The sequence below is a fragment of the Suncus etruscus genome, chromosome 6 (assembly GCF_024139225.1).
Source record: "Suncus etruscus isolate mSunEtr1 chromosome 6, mSunEtr1.pri.cur, whole genome shotgun sequence".
NCBI classification, from domain to species: domain Eukaryota; kingdom Metazoa; phylum Chordata; class Mammalia; order Eulipotyphla; family Soricidae; genus Suncus; species Suncus etruscus.
Genome location: NC_064853.1, coordinates 100,783,239 through 100,808,392, shown reverse-complemented (window position 1 = coordinate 100,808,392; position 25,154 = coordinate 100,783,239). Strand labels below are relative to the sequence as shown.

Genomic DNA, 25,154 nt, shown 5'->3' with positions numbered 1-25,154 from the left:
ATCAACGGATCTGCCTCTGCAGAACAGCAGCGAATTATTCAAAAAGGTCACTTCTCTGAAAAATTGGAAACAAGAATGTGTCATTCCAAAATATCTCTTTGAGATTAAAATTCTGAAACAATGGCCAGAGTGGTAGCACAGCAATAGGGCATTCGTCTTTCATGTGGCGGAGCCAGGATGGACCTGGGTTCCATTCCTGGCATCCCATATCGTCCCCAATCCTGCTAGAAGTGATTTCTGAGTGCAGTACCTTCTTAGTGCCGCCAGGTATGGCCCCAAAACAAAAACAAAAATTAAACTCTGAAATGAAGTCACACTAAAACGCCCTCCCTTTTCTGCTTAGAGCCAGAAAATAATCTGTCTTTTGCCATATTTATCTCCCTGAGATGGTACCAGAAGAATTTGCAAACCTCAGTAAACTAGCCCTATGTTTATAGTAAAGAAAGATCAGATTACTTATTCCTCCATGGACTACTTCCATGACAAACCACTTTGTCATGTTTCTCTTTTACTAAAATACATAAACACATCTAGTTCAGGTCACTTCAAGTCTTTATTCTTTTGTAGAAGCTCCTATGTATTATATAAAAATTCAGTATTTTTTTTTCTCCTGATAATCTATTCTGTCAATTTGATTTTCAGACACATCATGGAACCTAAAAGAATTAAGGGAAACTTTCTTTCCTACCTGGTGCTGAAACTAACAGTCTTGTTTCCCCAGTACTGGTCAAACAAGAATGCTTCTCAGATTTGTTTTCTAGCAAGATAGTAAGCCCGCTTGTTAAAGGTCAAAAACTCTGCTGACCATTATATTATAGCTCTTGTGGCTCAGAGATCTCAAGACAATTACAGCAAGAACAAGGAAGGGTAAATGGCATTGACTTTTTTTGGCATTAGTCCTTTTGAAAGCATTATCAAGTGCATGCGGATCCACATCTTCCTGCCACTTTATACTACTCACTTGCATAAACATCTCTTTTGGAAATTTTACAGGATAAAGAATTATTTTTTAGGGCCCGGAGAGATAGCACAGCGGCATTTGCCTTGCAAGCAGCTGATCCAGGACCAAAGGTGATTGGTTTGAATCCTGGTGTCCCATATGGTCCCTCGTGCCTGTCAGGAGCTATTTCTGAGCAGACAGCCAGGAGTGACCTCTGAGCACCGCCGGGTGTGACCCAAAAACCAAAACCAAAACAAAAAACAAAAAAAAAAAGAGAGAAAAAAGAAAAACAAAGAATTATTTTTTAGTAAATAACATGACATTCTCAAGATGTTCTTTTTATTTCATTTTAAGCTCATAAATCTATGTGGGAGGAGGCCAGAGTGATAGTACAATGTGTAGACCATTTGCCTGGCAAATGCCTGACCCAGTTTTGATCTCCAGTATCCCTTTTGGTCCGTTATGCATAGGCAGGGAGTGATTCCAAAGTGCAGAGATAGCACCACCGGGTGTGGCCCAAGACTGAAACAAAAAACTATGAAGGAAAGGAAGATAGAAATGACTGACAAACAGTAAGTCAGGAAGTAAGGCAGGTGGGTCATATAAAAGCAGACTGGGCATTACTACCATTCATTCAGGGTTTAGTCACTCCCTAAAATGCCACATTCAGGGACAGAGTAATGGGGCAGGAGCAATTGCACAGCAGTAGTATGCTTGCCTTGCAGGCTACTAACCCAGGACGGACCCAGGTTCGAACCCTGGCATCCCATATGGTCCCTTGAGCCTGCTAGGATCGGTTTCTGAGTAGAGCCAGGAATAACCCCTGAGCGCCCCAAAATCAAAAAAAAAAAAAGGTCATAGCTTGCTTTGAATATGGGCAACCTGGGTTCAATCCCTGGCATCAAATATGGTCCCTTGGTCATTACAATGAGTAACTCCTGAGCATTGCCAGGTGAAGGGGCCCTCCTCAAAAAACAACAAAACAAAAAGCCAAGTTCATAATGGTTCTCAGCTAGAAAAAAAAATCCTTTAGCAATGATGTCTTATAATTACTAGAATCTAAATAGTTCTAATAGGGTCTCTTTAAAACACTTTTATTCAAAAAACTGATTTATAGGAGCTGGAGAGATAGAATGGAGGTAAGGCATTTTCCTTGCATGCAGAAGGACGGTGGTTCAAATCCCGGCATCCCATATGCTCCCCCGAGCCTGTCAGGAGTGATTCCTGAGCGTAGAGCCAAGAGCAGCCCCTGAGCACTGCCAGGTGTGACTCAGAAACCAAAAACCAACCAATCAAACAAACTGAATCATAAAGTTATTGAAAATTGAATTTTAGGCATATAATATTTCAATATCAGTCCCAGTTTTTCACATGTGTTCCCATACTCATTATCCTCCATAACTCTGCCTTCATCTCTTGCCTGACACCTTGACAGGCTCGTTACAAAGTTTGGTGATTGCACAGCTCAGATCTCATGCTTTCAGTGCTATTTGAACATACTGCTATCACACTAGTCCACATCACAAATATACCCAAAGTCCTGACTCCTATTTTCCCTTTATCATCTTCATCCTTCCCACTGATACGGGAATTTTTCCCACTAATACTTCATTTTCAATCTGCTAAAGGTGTCCAGTTAAAGTAAATTCTCTTACTCATCAGAGTAATTCATAATCTAGGGCCCGAGAGGTGACGCTAGAGGTAAGGTGCCTTGCAAGCCCTAGCCAAGGAAGGACTGCTGTTCGATACCCGCCCCCCTGCGTCCCATGGTCCCTCCAAGCCAGGGGCAATTTCTGAGTGCTTAGCCAGGAGTAAACCCCTGAGCATCAAACGGGTGTGGCCCTAAAACCCAAAAACAAACAAAACAAAAATAATAATTCATAATCTATAAATCTCATTATGAAAAAAAACCCCAGTGAATAGTTAAGCAAATTTCAAAGGTAGAGAAAAAACACAATGAAAAAGATGCCATAAAGGTTTTGGGTTTGCTTGATGCTGGAGTGTCAAGTCTAGAACCCAGCATAGCACTTACTCTAGCACTGAGTTACATTTTGCTAAACAAAATTAAGGCTTTTTGGGACAGTGTTAGGGATCAGACCCTAACATACATGCAAAGGAATATCTTACTGGTGAACCCAGACCAAATTAAAGCCTTTTTAATAGTGAAAGTCACACTATATTCCAAAATTAACCCAGACCAAATTAAGGCCTTTTTAATAGTGAAAGTCACACCAGTGCTCTGCCTTTCCCAGTGTTTTTAGATTCTGATACTATTAACTAGTAATGGAAAGGTTATTCTTTAATTTTCAGATAAAGACAACTATTTTAACAATGATTTTAATATAAAATATTAATAGTTTTGTTGTTTATTAGTGCTTTTGGACTATACCTGGAGGTACTAAGGGCTTACTCCTCATTCTCATTCTTGGAAGGGATTGAGGGGAATAAAGGGTGCCAGGAGTAAGACCCAGGTTGGCTACATGCAAGGCAAACATTATGCCTGCTATACGATAGCTCCAACCCCAAAATATCAACAGTTTTTACCCTATGAACAGTTTCAGTTTAAAACACAAAGTACTATTTCTGAAATGGATTATAAAATTATATAATTATAAAATTAATCTGTTGTTCAGACTACCAATTTTGGGCTAGAGATAGAATACAGTACAGGGGTAAGGCCTGGCCTTGCCCTGAGTCTTCCCTAGCTGGATCCTGGCACTGCACTTAACCAAACGGGGTGAGCACAGCCTGAGCACCCTTGGGTATGCATCTCCCCAAAACCACTACAAGCACAAAACACAACAAACTACCAACAACTCTGCAGAACCTGATATAGACTCTTGTCCATTTCCTTGAATGAAAAGTCCCTGAATGGAAAAAGACCCAGCAATAAATCTGAAACCAACATCTGGTAAGATCAGGCATTTAAATGTCTGTGGAGGGCTGGAGCGATAGCACAGCGAAAGGGCGTTTGCCTTGCATGCGGCCAACATAGGACAGACCCCGGCTCGATTCCCTGGCAACCTATATGGTCCCTTGAACCTGCCAGGAGTGACTTAAGTGCAGAGCCAGGAGTAACCCCTGAGTAGCACTGGATGTGACCCAAAAACCAAAAAAAAAAAAAAAAAAAAAAAAAGGACTTTGAGAAATGGATAATCATAGTGTCAGCAATATAATTTAATATATTTTAAATAATATAAATTATATCATCTCAGAAAGTCTTGTTTTTTATGAACTGATTAGTTGAATATACTGATGTACAATTTGTATAAATTGTTTTCTTCAAAAGTTAAAGATTTTGTGCTCGCTTCGGCAGCACATATACTAAAATTGGAACGATACAGAGAAGATTAGCATGGCCCCTGCGCAAGGATGACACGCAAATTCGTGAAGCGTTCCATATTTAAAAAAAAAAAAAAAAAAAAAAAGTTAAAGATTTTGGGCCAAGTAAATGCATTTTTAACTACTTACTTGTGTAAAAAGTCCGGTTCAGAACCATGTTCAGTTTCAGGTTCCTGGATCTGTTCTCCCATGGGCCGGCTATTTTCCCGCAGTACAGTGGACGTAAGCTGTGGTGTTGGGAGAGGGCCTGGAGTCTGGAGCATGGTATCAGTCCTGTTTAACCACGTGTTATCCAGATTTTCATCTGTAAAACCCCATTCAGAGTCACAAAATGCCATGGGTTGCAAAACTCAGTAGAAAGAAGTCAAGTCAGACAGCCAATTTTGAATCCCCCCTACACACTACTCACTTTTCAACTCTTACCTGCCATTAAAACTTGAACAATTCAGTTTTCTCATACACAAAATAGGGGTATCAATATCCAACCTCAGACTCATAACGATTATACAAAATAACATAACCATCAAATGTCATTCTCTTATTACCTCATTCCTTTGGGCGGGTTTGGGCCAGATCGGTGTGATGCTCAAGGGCTCTTCTGGCTCTGCACTTGGGAATCACTCTTGGTGGGTTTGGGGACCATATGGGATGCCAAGATCCAATCTGGGTCAGTCTCATGTAAAGTTGTGCTATTGTTCCAGCCCTAAGTCTTGCCATTTTTAATTCTTTCAATTTACCATAGAAGGGGGAGAATGGGGTTAGCCAGAGACCCCTCGAACGTTTCTCTGCTCAAGTAGTAAAGGCTTATTCACTGGGTCTTGGAGGTACTCCAGGAAGCAGCATTTTAAGTCTGGCTGCTTTAATAAGCAATTCCTGATGGAAAACTAGACCATGGACACCAGAGAAATGATTCTTTCTGCCAGGAATAAATCAGGCAAAGTGTAAAGACAAACTTACCTTCTACTCGTTTTTTGTGAAGTGGGGGCCGTCCCTTCTTATTTCTCACAGAGGAGGTTTTACTGCTGCTACTCCCACTATTCACAGACATTCTATCATCTTCGCCTCCAGTTACTAATGAATTTCTGTAGGAGATGAGAGGAAGCCAAACATCTTCCCTCCTTTCCATCATCTGTTCCGTAAGGAATTTTTCAAGGTACGAATGACTACAAACAATAGAAGACACAGTGATATTCATGAAAGTCGTTACATTCTTTAATTTTCTTTTTTATAATGAGTTTCTGAAGAATCTCCTTAAAAATGTATGGAACACTTAACAGTTGTTACCTTTATTAAGAGAGGGACGGAGAAATTAAGCTTTTGTTTTCACATATTCCTAAAAAAAAATTTATTTCTTAAAGAGTATGTCTTCTCGGGCTGGAGTGATAGCACAGCAGTTGGGTCTCAGGTTCGATTCCCAACATCCCATATGGTCCCCCAAGCCTGCCAGGAGTGATTTCTGAGTGCAGAGCCAGGGGGGTAACCCCTGAGTGCTGCCAGGTGTGACCCCAAAACAAAATAAGAGTGTGTCTTCTTTTCTATAAAATTTTGTTTACTTACACATTTCCTTTGTTAAAATTACCAATGTTAAAGAATGAAATCAGAATGCTAGCTCAAAAAAAAAATCAAATTTGCAGGGCTGAAGAAATAGTACAGAAGAACTGAAGAGAGCACAGCGATAGGGTATTTGCCTTGCATGCAGCCGACCCAGGACGGGCAGTGGTTTGAATCCCGGTATCCCATATGGTCCCCCAAGCCTGCCAGGAGCAATTTCTGAGCTCAGAGCCAGAAGTAAACCCTGAGTGCTGCCGGGTGTGGCCCCAAAACAACAAAAACAAAAACAAAACAAAAAAACCAGGAAACCCAAAACAAATAAACAAATAAAACTAAGGCTAAAGAAAAAATCTCTCATTTTTGGTGATGCTAGGGGTCGAACTTGGAGTTTAAAGCATACAAGGCGAGTTTAAAACATACATATCTCTTCTTAAGAAATCGTAATAGGACACAAAGCAGACATTGTAAACTCTGTCTTCTCTGTTGTGCTGTGTCCTGGACTTGCCTCTCACCCAGATAATTCTGGAGGGCATTTCTTCAGAGATGAGCTATCCCTGCCCACAAAGGTCAGAGCCAGAGGAGCACGGCTGGGCACATCTCCTAAACAATGAAACCTAGCACAATACATAGAAAACACCACACTATGACAGAGGCCAACACCATGCACAGAGAATAAAGATGGCAACTATGATGATTCAAAAAACTGCAAGCAACCTACTTAGACTCTCAGATAAGGAGTTTAGAGAAGAAATATGGAGGATCCTCATAGGAAAAAAAAAAAAAGGTATGGACCAAATTGAACAAACCTCAAACAAGAATCAAGAGGATAGAAGATAAATCAGAAAACACCAAACTGAAAAACTCAGTAGACGAAATGAAAACCTCAATGGAAAGCTTTTCTTTTCTTTCTTTCTTTCTTTTTTTTTTTTTTTTTGTGGTTTTTGGGTCACACCCGGCAGTGCTCAGGGGTTATTCCTGGCTCCAGGCTCAGAAATTGCTCCTGGCAGGCATAGGGGACCATATGGGACGCCGGGATTCGAACCGATGACCTCCTACATGAAAGGCAAACACCTTACCTCCATGCTATCTCTCTGGCCCCAATGGAAAGCTTTTCTAACAGAATAATAGCAGCTGAGAATAGAATCAGTGAGTTGGAAGATGAGATGCAGAACAACTGCATACAACTGATGAGATTGGAAAAGAGCCTTAAAGCTAATAACCAGGCAATGGAAAAAACACTCAAAGAATGTAAATGATGAAAATAGAAGTTTGATAAGACAAAAACAACAGAAGAATCATTGAAGTCCCAGAGACTAGTAAGAAAATCCCCACGAAGAATAAACAGTCAAGGACATCATTACAAATCCTAGTCACAAAGACAAATCCCACAGATAGGGATAGAATACTGAAAACAGCAAGAGCAAAAAGGGAAATTACATTCAAAGGAGCATCCTTAAGATGTACAGCAGACCTGTCACAAGAAACTCTCAAGGTAGAAGGCAGTGGTGTGATAGTGACAAAAACTCAGCAAAATGAATGCTTCATCTAGAATACTGCAACCAGCCAGACCTACTTTCAGGTATGAAGGAAGTATACAAGCTTCACAGATAAACAACAGCTCAAAAACTTTACAGACTCAAACTAGCCTTAAAAGAAAAATGGAAAGGTCTACTTTAAGACAAGAGAGACCAACAGACACACCAAACTTGAAAACAGAGATGACATGAAATCCCATGACAATTATCTCTCTCAACATCAATGGACTAAATGTACCTGTTAAGAGAGACAGAGTGGCAAAATGGATCAAAAAGCTGAATCCAACATTCTGCTGCCTACAAGAAACACACCTGAATAGTCAGAACAAACATAGACTCAAAACTCAAAGGTTGGAAGACAATCATCCAAGCACACAGCTACCTTAATAAAAGCTGGAGTGGCCTGTCACAATTACAGGCAGGGGTGGGGGAGGAGGGGGGCATTGGTGGTGGGAATGTTGCACTGGTGAAGGGGGGGGGATCTGTTTCCCCAAAAAACAATATTGACACATTAAAAAAAGGAAATACAAAAAGGCTATTAAAAAAAGCTGGATAGGCCATATTAATTATCAAATGACACAAACTTTAGATTTAGAAAAGTTGTAAGTGACAAGGATAAATATTTCATAAAATCAATAGATATGTATAAAAGGAAGAAATCTTACTCTTAAACATCTAAGTATCCAATGAGGGACCAGCAAAATATTTAATACAATTGCTGACAAATCTGAAAGAAGATATCAATAACAACACAGTAATAGTGGCAGACCTCAACACGGCCCCTTGATTGGTAAACCAGGCTGAAACCTAACAAGAATATAATAGTTCTAGGACAATGGAAGAAAGTGGCCTAGTAGATATATATAGGGCACTCCATCCTCAGAAAACTGGATATACATTCTTCTCTAATGCACATGGTGATTCTCCAAGATAGACCACATGCTGGCCCATAAAATATATCTCTATAAAGTCAAGAGGATAGAAATTGTACAGACTACATTCACAGATCACAAGGCACCAAAATTAGAAGTGAACTAAAAAGGGACACAGAAGAAATACTTTAGCAACTGGAAATTAAACACTACTGAACTATCAGTGAGTCAGTGATGAAATCAAAGAGGAAATCAAAAAATTCTTGGACACTGGGGCCGGAGTGGTGGCGCAAGGGGTAAGGTATCTGCTTGCCTGTGCTAGCCTAGGACAAACTGTGTTTCAATCTCTGGGTATCCCATATAACTCCCCAAGTCAAGAGTGATTTCTTAGTGCATAGCCAGGAGTAACCCCTAAGCATCACCAGGTGTGGCCCATAAACAAACAAACAAATAGATTCCTGGGAACAAATGCCAATATGGAGACACAAATGATCAGAATTTGTGAGACACAGCAAAAGCGGCACTAAGAGGAACATTTATAGCTTTGCAAGCACACATCAGGAAAAAGAGACCTACATAAATAACTTAATGACACATTTTATAAAATTAGAAAATAATCATCAAACAGAATAAAAAATGGGTAGGCAGAAGGAAATAACAAAGCTTAGAGCAGAAATCAATGAAGTGGAAATCCAAAAAACAATTCGAAAGATCCATGAAAGCAAAAGTTGGTTCTTTGAAAAAATAAACAAGATTGATAAATCACTAGCAAACTCACAAAGAAAAGGAGAGCGAGAAACTTAATAAACTAAAAAGAAAAGGGGGGAGATCACTACAGACAGTGCAGAGATTAAAAGGATAATCAGAGACTACTTAGAGAAACTCAACTACTTTGAGAAACAAAACAGGATAACCTGGAAAAAATGGATAAATTCTTGGACTCTTATAATCTTCTATGGTTAAGCCAGGATGATCTAGCCTACCTAAACAGACCAATCACTACTGAGGAAATTACAACAGTAATCAAAAGTCTTCCAAAAAACAAAAGCCCAGGCCCTGATGGATTCACTAATGAATTCTTTCAAACCTTTTGAGAGGAACCAATCTTTTTCAGGCTCTTTCATGAAACTGAAGAAACAGGAACACTCCCAAATATTTTTATGAAGCTAACATCACCCTGATACCAAAACCAGACAGAGATACTGCAAAAAAAAAAAAAAAAAAAAAAAAAAAGAAAGAAAACTACAGACCAATATCCCTGATAAAACACAGATGCAAAGATCCTCAACAAAATCCTTGCAAATAGGATCCAATGCCTCCTCAAGAAGGTCATTCACCATGACAAGTAGGTTTGCAATCCAGGAATGCAAGGATGGTTTAACATACATAAAACAATCAACATAATATACTATATCAAATGAAAAGTAAAAACCATAATCATAGTTCTAAAATAAAGATATTATAAAATAGAAATCATAATAGAACTTTAAAAATATTTTTAAAGAAAGGATATTGTGGAGGGTTGGAAGGTCCAGCTCACGACATGAAGCTGACAACTAAGAGTGATGAGTGCTGTTAGAGAAATAACTACATTGAGAACTATCCTAACAATGTGAATGAATGAGGGAAGTAAAAAGCCTGGTGGGAGGAGGGATATTTGGGACATTGGTGGTGGTAATGTTGCATTGGTGAAGGGGGGGTGTTCTTTACATGACTGAAATCATATAACTATAATCATATTTGTAATCACGGTGTTTAAATAAAGATAAAAAATACCCTTAAAAGACTGAGAAAAGGGGCTGGAGAGATAGCATGGAGGGTAAGGAGTTTGCCTTTCATGCAGAAGGTCATCGGTTCGAATCCCGGCGTCCCATATGGTCCCCCGAGCCTGCCAGGAGCGATTTCTGAGCATAGAGCCAGGAGTAACCCCTGAGCGGTGCCGGGTGTGACCCAAAAACCAAAAAAAAAAAAAAAAAAAAAGACTGAAAAAAAAAGGATATTGTAAAAACAATTATCAAAACCTGTTCAGTGTAGCCAAGGTATTTAGAGGGAAAACGTTCTGACACTGAATCCACAAATTAGGAAAAAAGATAACAAAATTAACTCCAAAACAGGGGGTGGAGGGAGAGAAAGAAGTACAATAAAATCAGGGGCGGAGCGGTGGTGCAAGCGGTAGGGTGACTGCCTTGCACACGCTGACCTAGGATGGACTCTGGTTCGAACCCCCATCGTTCCATATGGTCCCCAAGCCAGGAGCAATTTCTGAGCACATAGCCAGGAGTAACCTCTGAGCATCACCAGGCATGGCCCAAAAACCAAAACATGAAAAAAAAAAAAGGCACAATAAAATCAATGAAACTGGGGCCAGGGGCCAGAGTGATAACACAGCGAGCGATAGGGCATTTGCCCTGCACATAGCTGACCCAGGACAGACCTGGGTTCAATCCCCAGCATCCCATATGGTCCCCACCACAAGCCAGGAGTGATTTCTGAGTGCATAGCCAAGAGTAACCCCTGAGCGTCACCATGTGAGGCCCGCTCCCCCCAAAAAAAGGACATAAATGGAAACAACTGAAAAAACTGGTCAAACCAAAGATCAGTTACAATGATAAACCTCTAGCCAGTCTAGCTAAGAAAAGGCCCCAAATTCTAAAGTTGGAAATAAAGACACAGTCACAATGGATAAATAGACATTAGAAGGAAAATAGGATGAATTGGATCAATTCCTTGAAATATATTTTGCCAACATACACTTAAGAATAGGGCTATGTACCCCTCCTTTAACAACAATGCAAACCAGAGTCCCAAAGGAAAAGAGAGGGGGCAAGAAGAGAGATAGAGACATAGAGAAAAGAACTTTGCCCCAGAGCAGTGGTCAGCAACCTTTTTTTTCAACTGAGCCAAATCTCGCCAAAACCACAATTGAAATTTATTTTGAGAGTCACACAGGGCGCGCACTGACAGAGGCTAGGAACAAAGTCCTGACTCCTGGAGCGGACGCCCAGCACACAGAAGAGCCAAATTAAAAGTGTAAAGAGCCACAAGTGGCTCTCAAGCCACAAGTTGCCGACCACTGCCTTAGAGCAAGGAAGGGTGGGGGCTAAGGGAAAGGAGGGAAATGGGAGACATCGCTGATGTTGACAGGATCATGTACACTGTATGACTTAAACCTAACAATGAATAAATTTGTGACCATGGTGCTTAAATAAAGCAATTAAAACAAAGAAAGACGGGAGAATCCATGGAAGACATTTATATAGACACCATAGACATCTCAAAACAGAATAAAGAATAACAAAACTAAACATAACATGACAAAATATGCTAATACAATTATTTTGCAAAGATTACAAAATATTTGCATGGATTTTATGTAATTTACTGCAATATGAATGGAACTGGAAGAGATTATGTTAAATGAAACAAATCGAAAGAAATAGTGTAAATACAAGACGATTTCACTTATATGTGGTATTTAGAATAACTAAATGCACTAATGAACTAAATTGGGGTCATTGAAAACACTCTCAGCCACAGAGTATAGTGAGAAGAAAAAAAATTGAGTGGGGGTGGGGTAGTGCAATAGTGCACTGGTAGGTCGTGCATGTGCCTTGCACATGGCTGAGCTGGGATGGACCCAGGCTTGATCTCTGGCATCCTGTATGGTCCCCCAAACCTGTCAGGGGTGATTTCTCAGCGCAGAGCCAGGAGTATCCCCTGTCAAACACTGACAGGTATGGCCCAGAAACAAAAAACACAACAAACAAAAAGAACTAACTATCCAAGCCATGGAGTCAACAACAATGAAATCAGGAGACCCAAACTTTAACAACCAAATTTTTTTTTTGGGTCACTCCTGACAGCACTCAGGGTCTGTTTGTGGTTGATGTGTGCAAGGCAAAACAGGCCTGTTATAATGGCAGGCTGGGGCAGGGGGTACTGGTATGAGATGGCCATTGGGAATATTGGTGAAGGAAAGTTGACACTGATGGGGGATTGGTGCTGAAATATTTTGTTTAAAACTATGAATAACTTTATAAATCACAATGCTTTAAATAAAAAATTAAAAAATAGGCGTATGTTCACTTAAATTATATTAATAAATAATAATCTTAGAAAACAAAAATAAAAAAATTTTTAAATAGCTTACAAGTAAATTCTACCAAATTTTTTGGTGGGCCAAACCAGGCATGCTCAGGGGGCCACTCCTAGTGGTAAATGGGGTGAGGCATGCAGTGTCAGGGACTAAACCTGGATCCTTTCATGCAAAACATGAGCTCTAGACTTTCTGGGGAAAGGGGAGTTTACTTCACACCTAGCAATAGTCTGGGGAATATGTGGTGCTGAAAAGCAAATTCAATTTGTTGTGCTTTCTTCCAGTCATCTACCCAAGATTTAAATAGATTATATCAATTCTCTATAACCTCAGGTCAGAAGCAGAGAGAATACTTCCTAATTCATTCTAAGAGGCCCTTCATCACTTGACTACTGAAACCAGATAAAGCCATTACAAGGAAAGCACGAACAAGTATCTTGTGGCTATAAGTACAAGATCTCCAACAACAAAGTAAATTCAATTCAACAACATTTAAAAAGAAAAATGTAGGGCCCGGAGAGATAGCACAGCGGTGTTTGCCTTGCAAGCAGCCGATCCAGCACCTAAGGTGGTTGGTTCGAATCCCGGTGTCCCATATGGTCCCCCGTGCCTGTCAGGAGCTATTTCTGAGCAGACAGCCAGGAGTAACCCCTGAGCACCGCCGGGTGTGACCCAAAAACCAAAAAAAAAAAAAAAAAAAAAAGTAAACCACAATAAAAAGGGATATAACCAGTGACAAGAAAGGCTAGTTTAACATTTAAAAATTAATGTAATCTATCACATTAACAGGCTAAAAAGGGAAAAATACATAATCATACTAACATAGGAAAAGCACTTGACAAAATCCAGCACCCGTTTATGATAAAACAAACGTATCTGGGCCTGGAGAGATAGCACAGTGGTGTTTGCCTTGCAAGCAGCCGATCCAGGACCAAACGTGGTTGGTTCGAATCCCGGTGTCCCATATGGTCCCCTGTGCCTGCCAGGAGCTATTTCTGAGCAGACAGCCAGGAGTAACCCCTGAGCACCACCGGGTGTGGCCCAAAAACCAATACCAAAAACAAAAACAAAAAACCAAACGTATCTGTGCCAGTGATGAAGTTCAAGTGACAAAGAGCATTTACAGACCCTAGGTTCAACTTTTGGCATCGCAGGGCCATTTTGAGCATCACTAGGAAAGGCCCTGACCTCTGAGCATTACTGAGAGTGGCCATGGTCTCTCAAGCATAACTGGAAAGAGTGGTCCTGACCCCCAAGCATCTCTGTGTATAGCAACACAATTAAAAAACATACAACATCCTCCCCAACGACCAGTAAACTACGAACAGAGGGTAAGTTTTTGAACTTGATAAAGAATACCTACTAAAAAAAACCCAACAACTTACACTTAATGATGAGAAATACAAAATGTTTTCATTAAATGAGGTGGAAAAAACAGGGCAATGGGGCTGGAGAGATAGCATGGAGGTAAGGCATTTGCCTTTCATGCAAGAGGTCATCGGTTCGAATCCCAGCGTCCCATATGGTCCCCCGTGCCTGCCAGGAGCAATTTCTGAGCATGGAGCCAGGAGTAACCCCTGAGCACTGCTGGGTGTGACCCAAAAACCACAAAAAAAAAACAACAAAAAAAAAAACAGGGCAAGAGGGGCCGGAGCATTGGTGCACAGAAAGGTGTCTGCCTTGCTTGCGCTAGCCTAGGACATAGCCCAAGACAGGCCAAGGTTTGATCTCCTGGCATTCCATATGGTCCCCCAAGCCAGGAGCAATTTCTGAGCGCATAGCCAGGAGTTACCCCTGAGCATCATTGGGTGTGGCCCAAAAACAAACAAAAAAAACAGGGCAAGAATGTCCTTTTTATTTTTGGGTCACACCCAGAGGCGCTCAGGAGTTACTCCTGGTTTTGTGCTCAAAGTGGCTCCTGGCAGGTTCGAGGGACCATATGGGATGCCAGGATTCAAACTGGGGTCCATCCTGTGTTGGCCATATGCAAGGCAAACACCTTACCACTGTGCTATCGCTCCAGCCCCAAGAATGTCCCTTCTTACTATTTTTTTTAATTAAAAGACACCGTAATAAAAAATATATAGTTTGGGGCCGGCGAGGTGGCGCTAGAGGTAAGGTGTCTGCCTTGCAAGTGCTAGCCAAGGAAAGGACCATGGTTCGATCCCCCGGCGTCCCATATGGTCCCCCCAAGCCAGGGGCAATTTCTGAGCGCGTAGCCAGGAGTAACCCCTGAGCATCTAACGGGTGTGGCCCAAAAAACAAACAAAACAAAACAAAACAAAAATATATAGTTTGGGGGCCAGAGAGATAGCATGGAGGTAAGGCACTTGCCTTGCATGCAGAAGGACAGAGGTTTGAATCCCAGTATTCCATATGGTCTCCCGAGCCTGCCAGAAGTGATTTCTGAGCATAGAGTCAGGAGTAACCCCTGAGAGCTGCTGGGTATGACCCAACAACCCTCCCCCCCAATATATAGTTTATGCACTAAGTAAAAAATAAAAAACATACAGGTTGGGAATAAGTCATTTATTTCTTTCACTGGATCAACAGATCCATTTAGTCAATATAGTATTAAAGGAAAAGAAAATGTAAGGTTAATAGTATAGGGGGCCAGAGAGAAAGAACAGAAGATAAGGAAGGCATGCTTTGCATGCATATGACTCGGGTCCTATCCTGGACTCTCATACAGTTTAACTGTTTTGAGATTATATATATATATATATATATATACATACACACATATATATACACACATAAATTAATATATGTATATATCTTTATATACATATCAACAATCAAATCTAGGCATATCAGATAATCACAAGATATACCTCACACTGACATAATACTATATATGTCAAATATATTTCAATAAAGATGGGCAAGGGGAGTGATTAAGACAGTGCAGTCCTGTCAAATGAATATATCAGATAAACAGAATGAGAACCCTGATATCCAAGGAAATAAATGGCAAAGGAAGTTTCTTCCACAAATGGTGTTCTATTGCACGTAGCATCACCACTCCATAAGTGGTCCTGGCACTGTTTAGTGTGGCCTCCAAACTAAAAACCAATTAACAAAAAAAAGCACTTGACACTTGCAGGAATATTTTAGCTGACAGAAATGCAAAATGGCAAGTAATTTTGGAAGACATTTTGGCAGATTCTTACAAGCTCCAGCAATTCTCCTCCACATCATTTACCCAAAGGAAACATGTTTTTACAGAAACCTGTGCAAGATGTTTATAGAAGATTTATTCATAATTGTCAAAACTCAGCACAATCAAAATGTCCTCTAGTAGGTGAATGGGTAAACTGGCATCTATCCAGTCAATAGTGTTAATCAATGCTAAGCAGAAATGAGTTATTAAGCTATAAAAAGAACTTTAAGTGCAAGTTGTAAATAAGGTGATCTGAAAAGGCTATATATTTTATGATTCCAACTATATTACACTCTGGAAAGGGCAAAACTATACATTAAGGGTAGTTAAGAGGGAGGTGATAAAAATATGAACCATAAAGGATTTTTAAGGAAGTGAAACTACAGTCCAATCCTAATAGTATGTCATTTTTATCCTTGTCTAAATCCAAAGAATAAATAACATTGAGAGAACTGTCATGTAAACAGAGCCCATGTGCATTCTTATTTATTCTTATTGCTTCCTTTCAAAACCTCTCTCCCTCTCTCTCTCTCCCTCTCTCTCTCTCTCTCTCTCTCTCTCTCTCTCTCTCTCTCTCTCTCTCTCTCACACACACACACACACACACACACACACACACACACACAGTACAGTCATGAATAGTTTCTGAGAACAGAGCCAGGATAACCCCTGAACACTGCTGGGTATGGTCCCAAAACTAAAAACAAAGGTGGCTAAAGATATAGATGGTGGGGCCGGAGCCATAGCACAGTGGTAGGGCTTTTGCCTTGCATATACCTGACCCAGGACAGACCTGGGTTCAATCCCCAGCGTCCCATACGGTACCCCGTTCTCCAAGCCAGGAGCGATTTCTGAGCACATAACCAGGAGTAAACCTTGAGTGCTACCGGGTGTGGCCCAAAAACAAAAACCAAATCAAACAATTAAAAACATATAGATGGTCCAGGAGTTAAGGCAATCGCCTTATATCTGCTGTGGCTGATCCCAGTTTGATTACAGTCAACAACTAGAACTGCCAGGCAGGGGTCATTTCTGAATACAGAGACAGGGCCTCTGAGCAATGTCTGAAAGATCCCTTAAAAATTTTTTTTTGGGGGACCGGAGAGATAGCATGGTGGTAAGGCATTTGCCTTGCATGCAGAAGGACAATGGTTCAAATCCGGCATTCCATATGGTCCCCCGTGCCTGCCAGGAGTGATTTCTGAGCATAGAGCCAGGAATAATGCCTGAGCATTGCCGGGTGTGACCCCCCCCCCCAATTTTTTTTTTCCATTTGCTTTTACTAAAACTAAAGATTATCAGTAATGTATAATCATATTAAAGCTTGCAAGAAAACTTTGTTCTTAAATTATAGTTCCCAATGATACCACAATTTCTTTTGCAATGTGTTACTTACACAGTCTTCTTGTCTTGCCGAAGAAGTTTAGAAGAAAATTCACTTAGTACTTCTAGAAAAGCCAGGTTAGGAGGTGGATATTCTTGTCCTTTCTGATTTTGATATTTAAAGGCAAATTCTATGCCATCCCTAAAGTAAAAGGAAGTAACAGCTTTTAGGATAGAACTTTTTCTGACCTTACTGTAACATATATACAATATGCTTATTTTCAAGGATGCGGATCTGAAACATGACAATGCAGTGTTAGTTTAAGTTAAAAAAAAAAACAACAAGATAACTACTGTAATATGGACTAGAATTTCAAAAACAGGAAGGGCAGCAAAATCATTTTGCAGTTAGTAAAGTCTTATAAATTCAGGGCTGGAGATGTGACTCAGTGTAGTATAGTGCATTATTCACATGTGAGACATCCTAAGGTTGACTTATGACACCCTCCAAATTAATCCCAGTAAGTTGTATGGTAGCTATATAATATTTAACTTTATGTCTTATCGTAGAAAACTAATAATTACAATGTTGAAAAAATAGAACATAAAACTAAGTTGCTATATATACTTTTTAGGATAAACAATAATATCCTTACAAGTCAGAAAATGTGGTATGACTTTTCCTAAGGTACTTACTAGTTTTTTTGTCATTTAATCTTAAATAAAAAATAAGGTTGATCAGTGTACTGTGCAGTGATTTTTAAGCATTTTTTTTCACTGACATTCTTTAAAAATATTTTCAAAACAGGGGCCAGAGAGATAGCATGGAGGTAAGGAATTTGCCTTGATGCAGAACGTTGGTGGTTCGAATTCCAGCAGCCCATATGGTCCCGAGCCTGCCAGAAGTGATTTCTGAGTGCATAGCCAGGAATAACTCCTGGTATGGCCCAAAACCCCATCCTCAAAACATAACTTGCATACTTTGTAAGATTTTAAAAAATAGGTAGTTTAAGTAAGTCCTCCTCTCCCAAATTAACAAAACTCTCCTACAGGAGATTATACTTAAAAGCTCTCAATTTCTGCTCTTTGGTCCCGCCATAGAAGCAAGATGACGAAGGGGACGTCATCGTTCTGGAAGCGTCGCAACAAGATGTACATGCTGTGCCGCTGCTGCGCTCCAAGGCCTACCACCTGCAGAAGTCCACCTAAGGCAAGTGTGGCTACCCCGCCAAGCGCAAGAGAAAGTACAATGGAGCGCCAGGGCCAAGAGGAGGAGGAACACCACCGGGACCGGTCACATAAGGCACCTGAAAATTGTGTACTGTAGATTCAGACATGGATTCCGTGAGGGAACAATGCCTAAACCTAAGAGAGCAGCTGTTGCAGCATCTAGTTCATCTTAAGGAATTCAACTAGTCTTGTGAATAAATGTCCTGGTTTTTTTTTTTTTTTGGGCCACACCTGTTTGATGCTCAGGGGTTATTCCTGGCTACGTGCTCAGAAATTGCCCTTGGCTTGGGGGGACCATATGGGACGCGGGGGGATCGAACCGTGGTCCTTTCCTTGGCTAGCGCTTGCAAGGCAGACACCTTACCTCTAGTGCCACCTCGCCGGCCCCAAATGTCCTGGTTTAAAAAAAAAACAACTCTCAATTTCTAACTTGAAAATTCTATTATTTTAAAAGTTGAGGGGTAGGAGTGATAACATAGCAGGGCAAGGTGTTTGCCTTGCAAGTGGCTGACCTGAATTTGATCCCTGACATTCATTGTGGTCCCTGAGCCTGCCAGGAGTAATTTCTAGACCCCCCCAAAAGGTAAAGAATTTCTGGTTAAGTTCCACAAAACAAGACTGTCTAATAGAAGTGTTTAGAGCACTCACTTGTGAAGAGTTGCAACTGCTTCTCGTGTCTTGATCTGGTCCAGTCCAAATGTAAGCGCAAAGCGACGTGCCAATTCCTTAATGCCACTAACATGGGCAGATGTCCTATCTAAGTTGGGGCCTTGCTCTTGAACAAGTTCATTAAACAGCTAAGAAAAAAAACCCAAAAAACTTACAGGTAAGAAACATTTTTTTTGTTGTTGCTAGAATTTTTATGATAGATGTGTGTTTACAAATAAATAGGAATATAGTTCTCTTTAACAACAAAAAATGGTAACAAAATATTTTTGACTGGTAAAATAAAATGTTTATAGAAATATCATTTCTGAGACAGGGTTCAATCGTGCCCCTCCTGCCTTGTCTATTTTTTATCCTAGAGAAGACTATGTATAATTAGATCATTTAGATATAGATTTTCTTCCAGTAACAAAATTTTAGTTGAATGGAGTCTTATAAAGTAAGAAACTATTACTAAAATAACAAAAACAAAATGCTGAAATACTAAAGAATATAAAGTATTCAGATTATCAAAGCTAGAAACATGGAAACAGAGTGACAAGCAGATAAGATGCTTATCTTGTATATATGCAGCAGACTTGGGTTTGATCCCCAACACTACATATGTAGTCCTGATCGAAGCTAGGAGTAATTCCTGAGTGCAGAGACAGATACAACCCATGAACACTGCAGAGTATGGCATAAAACCCAAAACCAATAAAATAAAGTAGAAACTTAACGATGAGACTTTTCTTACTGTTATATATAAAAAAATCCAAAATTCCATCTACAGTTACTTTCTTCTTCATCAACTCTCTCCTTCACTTAGTGGTTTTGTTTCTCTGCCTAATCCTTTCTCCTGCACCATTTAACCATTTCTTTTTAACTAGATGCACACATCTTAAAAAAAAAATCAATTATTCAATCACAAAACCCCAACTTCTCAATTATATGTCTTTTAACAGTTACCAACCAATTTTCCCTTTCTCTTTATGGAAAGGATCCTGAAATGTATTGGTTACATTTATTCTATACCTCTGAGATTATCTCTACTACTCTAATCACACCATTCCATTGAATATAGTATTTGTCATCTATTTATTTGTCCAGTTTATTTTTGGCAATACCTTGGTCCAAAGTACTCGTAAAAACATATACATAATTTGATAAGGAGTATAAACCCTTATCAAAATATAGATATTTTGTGTATATACCACAAATTACTTGTTTTCCCAATGGTGCTCAGGAGGTCTGGGATAGCATCTTGTAACTCGAAGTCCACTGGGTCAGAAGTTAAATGTGAATGCCTTTCTGCTTTGACCCTGAGTATCGATTATTCAGCCTACTCTGACTGTGCAAAAGGGATTCTAGAGCCATATATGACAATGCTCAGGGGCCACGTGGTACCAGTGATTGAAGTGGGTCAGCCCACATGCAAAGCAAGTGCCTTCACTTATCTTTCTGGCTTTTAACAAGAAAGTAATTCTAGTATGTGCATGCATAGGCTCAAGTGCACATGTCACATGATCTACCACACGCCCCCAAAAAAAAGAAAAAAGAAAAAAGAACTACAATAATTGTTCAGTAAAATAGGCAAAATCATGTTTCTGTACCAGGAAGTATATACTTGCATTATGATTTATGTCTTGTAATATTTTAGCTATATATTAACAACATATCATACATAAAATACACATATTTTTTCTTACCACAATTTTATTATTAGTAGTAAACTTTTATAGTTCTTACCTGTTGTAAACTCAGAATGAGGGTCTTGGCACACTGAATTTTATCAATCTGCCTTGTTTTACTCAATGTTTCCTTAATAATATCACCATAATCATTGTAATACTATATGGAAAAAAAAACATTAAAAGTTACCAAAGCCAAACCAAACATAAGAACATTGGGTAGTTACAATTCAATGTTTAAATTAAAGGACTGTTTTTTTAATATTAGGAATTTACTATTAAAGAACAGAAGAGGGAGCCGGAGAGATAGCATGGAGGTAGGGTGGTTGCCTTCCATGCAGAAGGTCAGTGGTTCAAATCCCGGTATCCCATATGGTCCCCTATGCCTGCCAGGGGCGATTTCTAAGCATAGAGCCAGAAGTAACCCCTGAGTACTGCCAGGTGTGACCCCCAAACCAAAAACAAATGAACATATAAAGAAGAGTATATAGAGGTAGATGAAAAAGAAAGTGTTATCTGATGCTTCTACTTTTAAAAAATACAAGATAAATGTGTGTACTACGAAGATGAAATCTGTTAATGAATACATATAAATATAAATAAATATGATAAAGGCAAACAATATATGACACTAGACAAAGGTCATTCATTATTATCATGCTACACTTTATTTGTTTGGGTCACACCCGGCGGTGCTCAGGGTTTACTCCTGGCTATCTGCTCAGAAATAGCTCCTAGCAGGCATGGGGAACCATATGGGACACCGGGATTCGAACCAACCACCTTTGGTCCTGGATTGGCTGCTTGCAAGGCAAACGCCGCTGTGCTATCTCTCCAGGCCCTATTATCATGCTACACTTTATTATGTTTACATTTCAGTTTCTCTATTAATTTGTAGGTTCCTGGGGCCGGCGAGGTGGCGCTAGGTGGCGCTAGAGGTAAGGTGTCTGCCTTGCAAGCGCTAGCCAAGGAAGGACCTCGGTTCGCTCCCCCGGCGTCCCATATGGTCCCCCAAGCCAGGGGCAATTTCTGAGCGCTTAGCCAGGAGTAATCCCTGAGCATCAAACGGGTGTGGCCCAAAACACAAACAAAAACAAAAAAAAGTTTGTAGGTTCCTTAGTGGAGATATAGCTTATTTAAATACTCAATACATTGTAGTTATTTAAGAAAATACAAATTAGTTCATACGTAAACATGGATAAAGAAGCAAGTATGTGTGTGTGGGTAGGTGGTTGAGTACAAGGGGAATTGGAGCGATAGTACAGTGGTTAGGTTGATTGCCCAGCCTGTGGCCTACCAGGTTTGGTACCTGGCACTCCATATAGTCCCCGAGCCAACCAAACATGAACCCTGAGTGCAGAGCCAGGAGTACACCCTGAGACAGTCATGTGTGCACCCATCCCAAAGAAATACTGGCTATACTATACAATATTCTAAATATGTATAAAATAAAATACCTTGATGTGAGACAAGGTAAAAATAAAAATGCTTCTTGGCTTTTTTTGAACCACCCTTAGTGGTGTTCATTACTCCTGGCTCTGTACTCTGAAATCACTCCTGGTGGTGCTGGGCAGGGGGGGGGGGGCGCACATGGGTTGCTGGGTATCAAACCCAGGTCTGCTATGTGCAAGGCAAGCACCTTATCTACTCTATTATTGCTCTAGTCCCACTAATGAATAAATTAACTGAGATATGGGGCTGGAGCATTGCAGGTTGGGTACTTGCCTTGGAAGCAATCAAACTAGGTTTGATCCCTGAGTACAGAGCCAGGATGTGGCCCAGAAACAACCCCCCCCCAAACAAACAAACAAACAAACCAAAAAATTACATTACCATTTAGTTGTACCAAACATTAAGTAAATTATTTGTTCCAGTGAATGAACAGGTTCATGAAAAGTGGGAAATTGGAGGAGGAAATTGAGAAATGGTAGAGGGAATGTTACACGGGTGGTGGGAATAGTGTTAGAACACTGCCAGAAATAACTATTATGAGCAACTTTTTAAACCATAGTAATTAAAATAAAGGAATTTATATATATAAAATATATATAAAGAAAAAAATACAAAATAAAATTTATGGAAAAAAAAGCAGCCACGAAGGTATTTAACAAAATATTGTTAACCTCCTCAGGTTGTTTTTCACAAAACAAAACAAAAACTTTTCAAATATCACATGAAGTCCAACCTACATTTCCTTTGTTTGTTTGTGTCACACCCAGCAGCGCTCAGGGGTTACTCCTGGCTCTACCCTCAGAAATCGCTCCTGACAGGCTTAGGGAACCATATGGAATGCTGGGATTTGAACCACCATCCTTCTGCATGCAAGGCAAATGCCTTACCTCCATGCTATCTCTCCGGCACCCTACCATTTCCTTTAATTAAAAATTTTTTTCAGGGCCAGAGATAGGGCATTTGCCTTGCATGCAGAAGGGCGGTAGTTCGAATCCCAGCATCCCATATGGTCCCCCAAGCCTGCCAGGAGCGATTTCTGAGGGTAGAGCCAGGAGTAACTTCTGAGTGCTGCCAGGTGTGACCCAATACCCGCCCCCTCAATTTTTTTTATTTGGTTTGTTTTATTTTTTGGGCCACACCCGGTGTTGTTCAGGGGTTACTCTTGGCTCTGCGCTCAGAAATCGCTCCTGACTTGGGGGACCATAGGGATGAGGGGATATAACCATGGTCTGTCCTGGGTCAGCTGCGTGCAAGGCAAATACCCTACCGCTATGCCATCGCTCCGGCCCCTAATTTAAAAAAAATTTAAAAAGAAATCACCATCAGATAGTTAAAAAGTTGTTCATAATTGAGTTTTAGTCATACAATGTTTCATTACCCATCCTTTTTCCCAGTGCATATTTCCTGCCACCATGGCAGACAAATCCCCCTGCCCCATTTTTCCTTTTAGGTACAATGGTTTGCAGTACTGTTACTGAAAGAGTATCATGCATTGCATTCAAAACCTAGCTCTTGTCCAGAACAATTATATCCAATGTTATAATGCTCCCTTCTCTGTACTGTAGCTCTCTTCCCCATTGTCCTACCACTTTCTTTAAATCATATCTTGGTTTAGTTTCCATGATCAATTTATATTGCTGTATCAAATTACTTGCATTTCCCCAAAATAATTCATACTCATTTGTGAACATAAATTTCAATGTGCCTAAAAGTCCTTCCAATACATACTTCTTTGCTTAACAGATTAAATTATGCCTATTATCAGTCTACAAAATAATTTAAGTATTACATTTCATATATGTGTATGAATATACGCAGACACATTCTGATGTATTATTGTTCCACCTCTGGTTTTCATATTTTTTATAAAGCTGGGCATCACTTTACATATATTGGCAGAATTCTCCATATAAAAAGAAATAATTTCCTTGAAATAATTTGTCTATCTTTGCATTAGCTTAGAGCAGGATAAGAAAAACTGCTATACATGGAGGTAAGGCATTTTGCCTTGCATGCAGAAGGACAGCGGTTTGAATCCTGGCATTCCATATGGTCCCCTGAGCTTTCCAGGAGTGATTTATGAGTGAAGAGCCAGGAGTGACTCCTGAGCACCGCCAGGAGTGACCCAAAAACCAAAAAAAAACCCTCAAAAAACCATACTGCTATAATTTTTTAAGTATACATATACACAAAATTATTTGAAGAGAAGTTATAAATAAGTAGGAATAGCTTTCTTCCTACCATATCAATCAAGAGATCAACCCTGTTAAATGTCTGGTGCTATAAAAACAAGGTGTTCATTCACATAAATGTGAGAACTCATATTACAGACCTGATATAAGAATAAAATCTTTATTTTCTGAAAAGAGAAACCTCATTAGTAAAGCCTCAAAAGCTTCCAGTTTTCGCTTCTTTTACAATCCTTTTATTTATCAATTGCAAATTACCTACTACTTGAAAGAAGAAAATAAGACTGTACCTTCATGTAGTGTTTAAAGATGTCTGCAGCTGCATGCATATCAACAATATCATAAATGATAAGCTTGCTGAAGGCAGCAAGTAGATTTCTTCTTTTGTGTAAGGCCTCTATTTTATTTGCTTCATCTTCTTCATCACCCTCTAAGCACAAAATATAAATGGATTACCTCCTTATCAAGGTAAAATAATGTAGATGACATGTAATTGAAAACCAGCTCACATTATAACTTTACATATAGACACTATTCAGTTTTACAAGGTATTAAAATAATTGTAACTCTATTTTATGGTGATACATTTAATTATACATTTATTTAACTCAGGTACTAATGACTCTTATAGGACATTGCCACAAAAATGTATGAGCAAGATAAGCAAACCACATATAAAAAAATATTGTTTCTACCTAACAGTTTTGTGATAATACTGTAATTTAACTTGAACAATGTTGTCTTTTTCCTTAGCTGATTATTCCATATTTCTAAAATATTTTCACAGAAAAATATACAAGAAAGTTTTAAGAGACCAAGAAGAGATTTCTTTTAGGAAAATAATACAGAGACTAACAAAAACAGATAGTTGGTATTAGTTTTTAATGCTTGTCCCAAACTGGTTAAGATGATGAGTCAGAAAATGTTTTTGGAAGGGCCAAAGTGAGAGCACAATGCTTGCCTTGCTTGGTCTAACCCAGCTTCAACCTCCAGATCCCATATAGGTCCCTGAGCAATACCAGGAGTAATTCCTGAGAAAGAGCCAGGAATAACCCTTGAACACTGCAGAGTGTGGGTACAAAAACAAACAAACAAACAAAAAAACACTTATGATGCTTAAAGATT

At 39.7% G+C, this 25,154-nt stretch overlaps 1 protein-coding gene, 1 non-coding gene and 1 pseudogene across 2 annotated transcripts in view; 2 read left to right on the top strand and 1 right to left on the bottom strand.

The window, feature by feature from the left end:
- The window catches only part of STAG1 (stromal antigen 1), a 363,983-nt gene that overhangs the window by 5,108 nt on the left and 333,721 nt on the right, over nucleotides 1-25,154 (bottom strand). Inside the window, exons 25-30 of the mRNA XM_049775919.1 lie at nucleotides 24,320-24,459; nucleotides 20,447-20,548; nucleotides 18,701-18,849; nucleotides 16,896-17,024; nucleotides 5,240-5,445; nucleotides 4,412-4,586 (exon numbers count right to left, since the gene is read on the bottom strand). Coding sequence (XP_049631876.1) covers nucleotides 4,412-4,586; nucleotides 5,240-5,445; nucleotides 16,896-17,024; nucleotides 18,701-18,849; nucleotides 20,447-20,548; nucleotides 24,320-24,459 — 901 coding nt within the window. The remainder of the gene's footprint in view (nucleotides 1-4,411; nucleotides 4,587-5,239; nucleotides 5,446-16,895; nucleotides 17,025-18,700; nucleotides 18,850-20,446; nucleotides 20,549-24,319; nucleotides 24,460-25,154) is intronic.
- Nucleotides 4,241-4,347, top strand: LOC126012878 (U6 spliceosomal RNA). The gene has a single exon (XR_007497226.1). It is a non-coding gene; the product is annotated as a U6 spliceosomal RNA (small nuclear RNA).
- On the top strand, nucleotides 17,926-18,235 carry LOC126012191 (60S ribosomal protein L37-like; annotated as a pseudogene).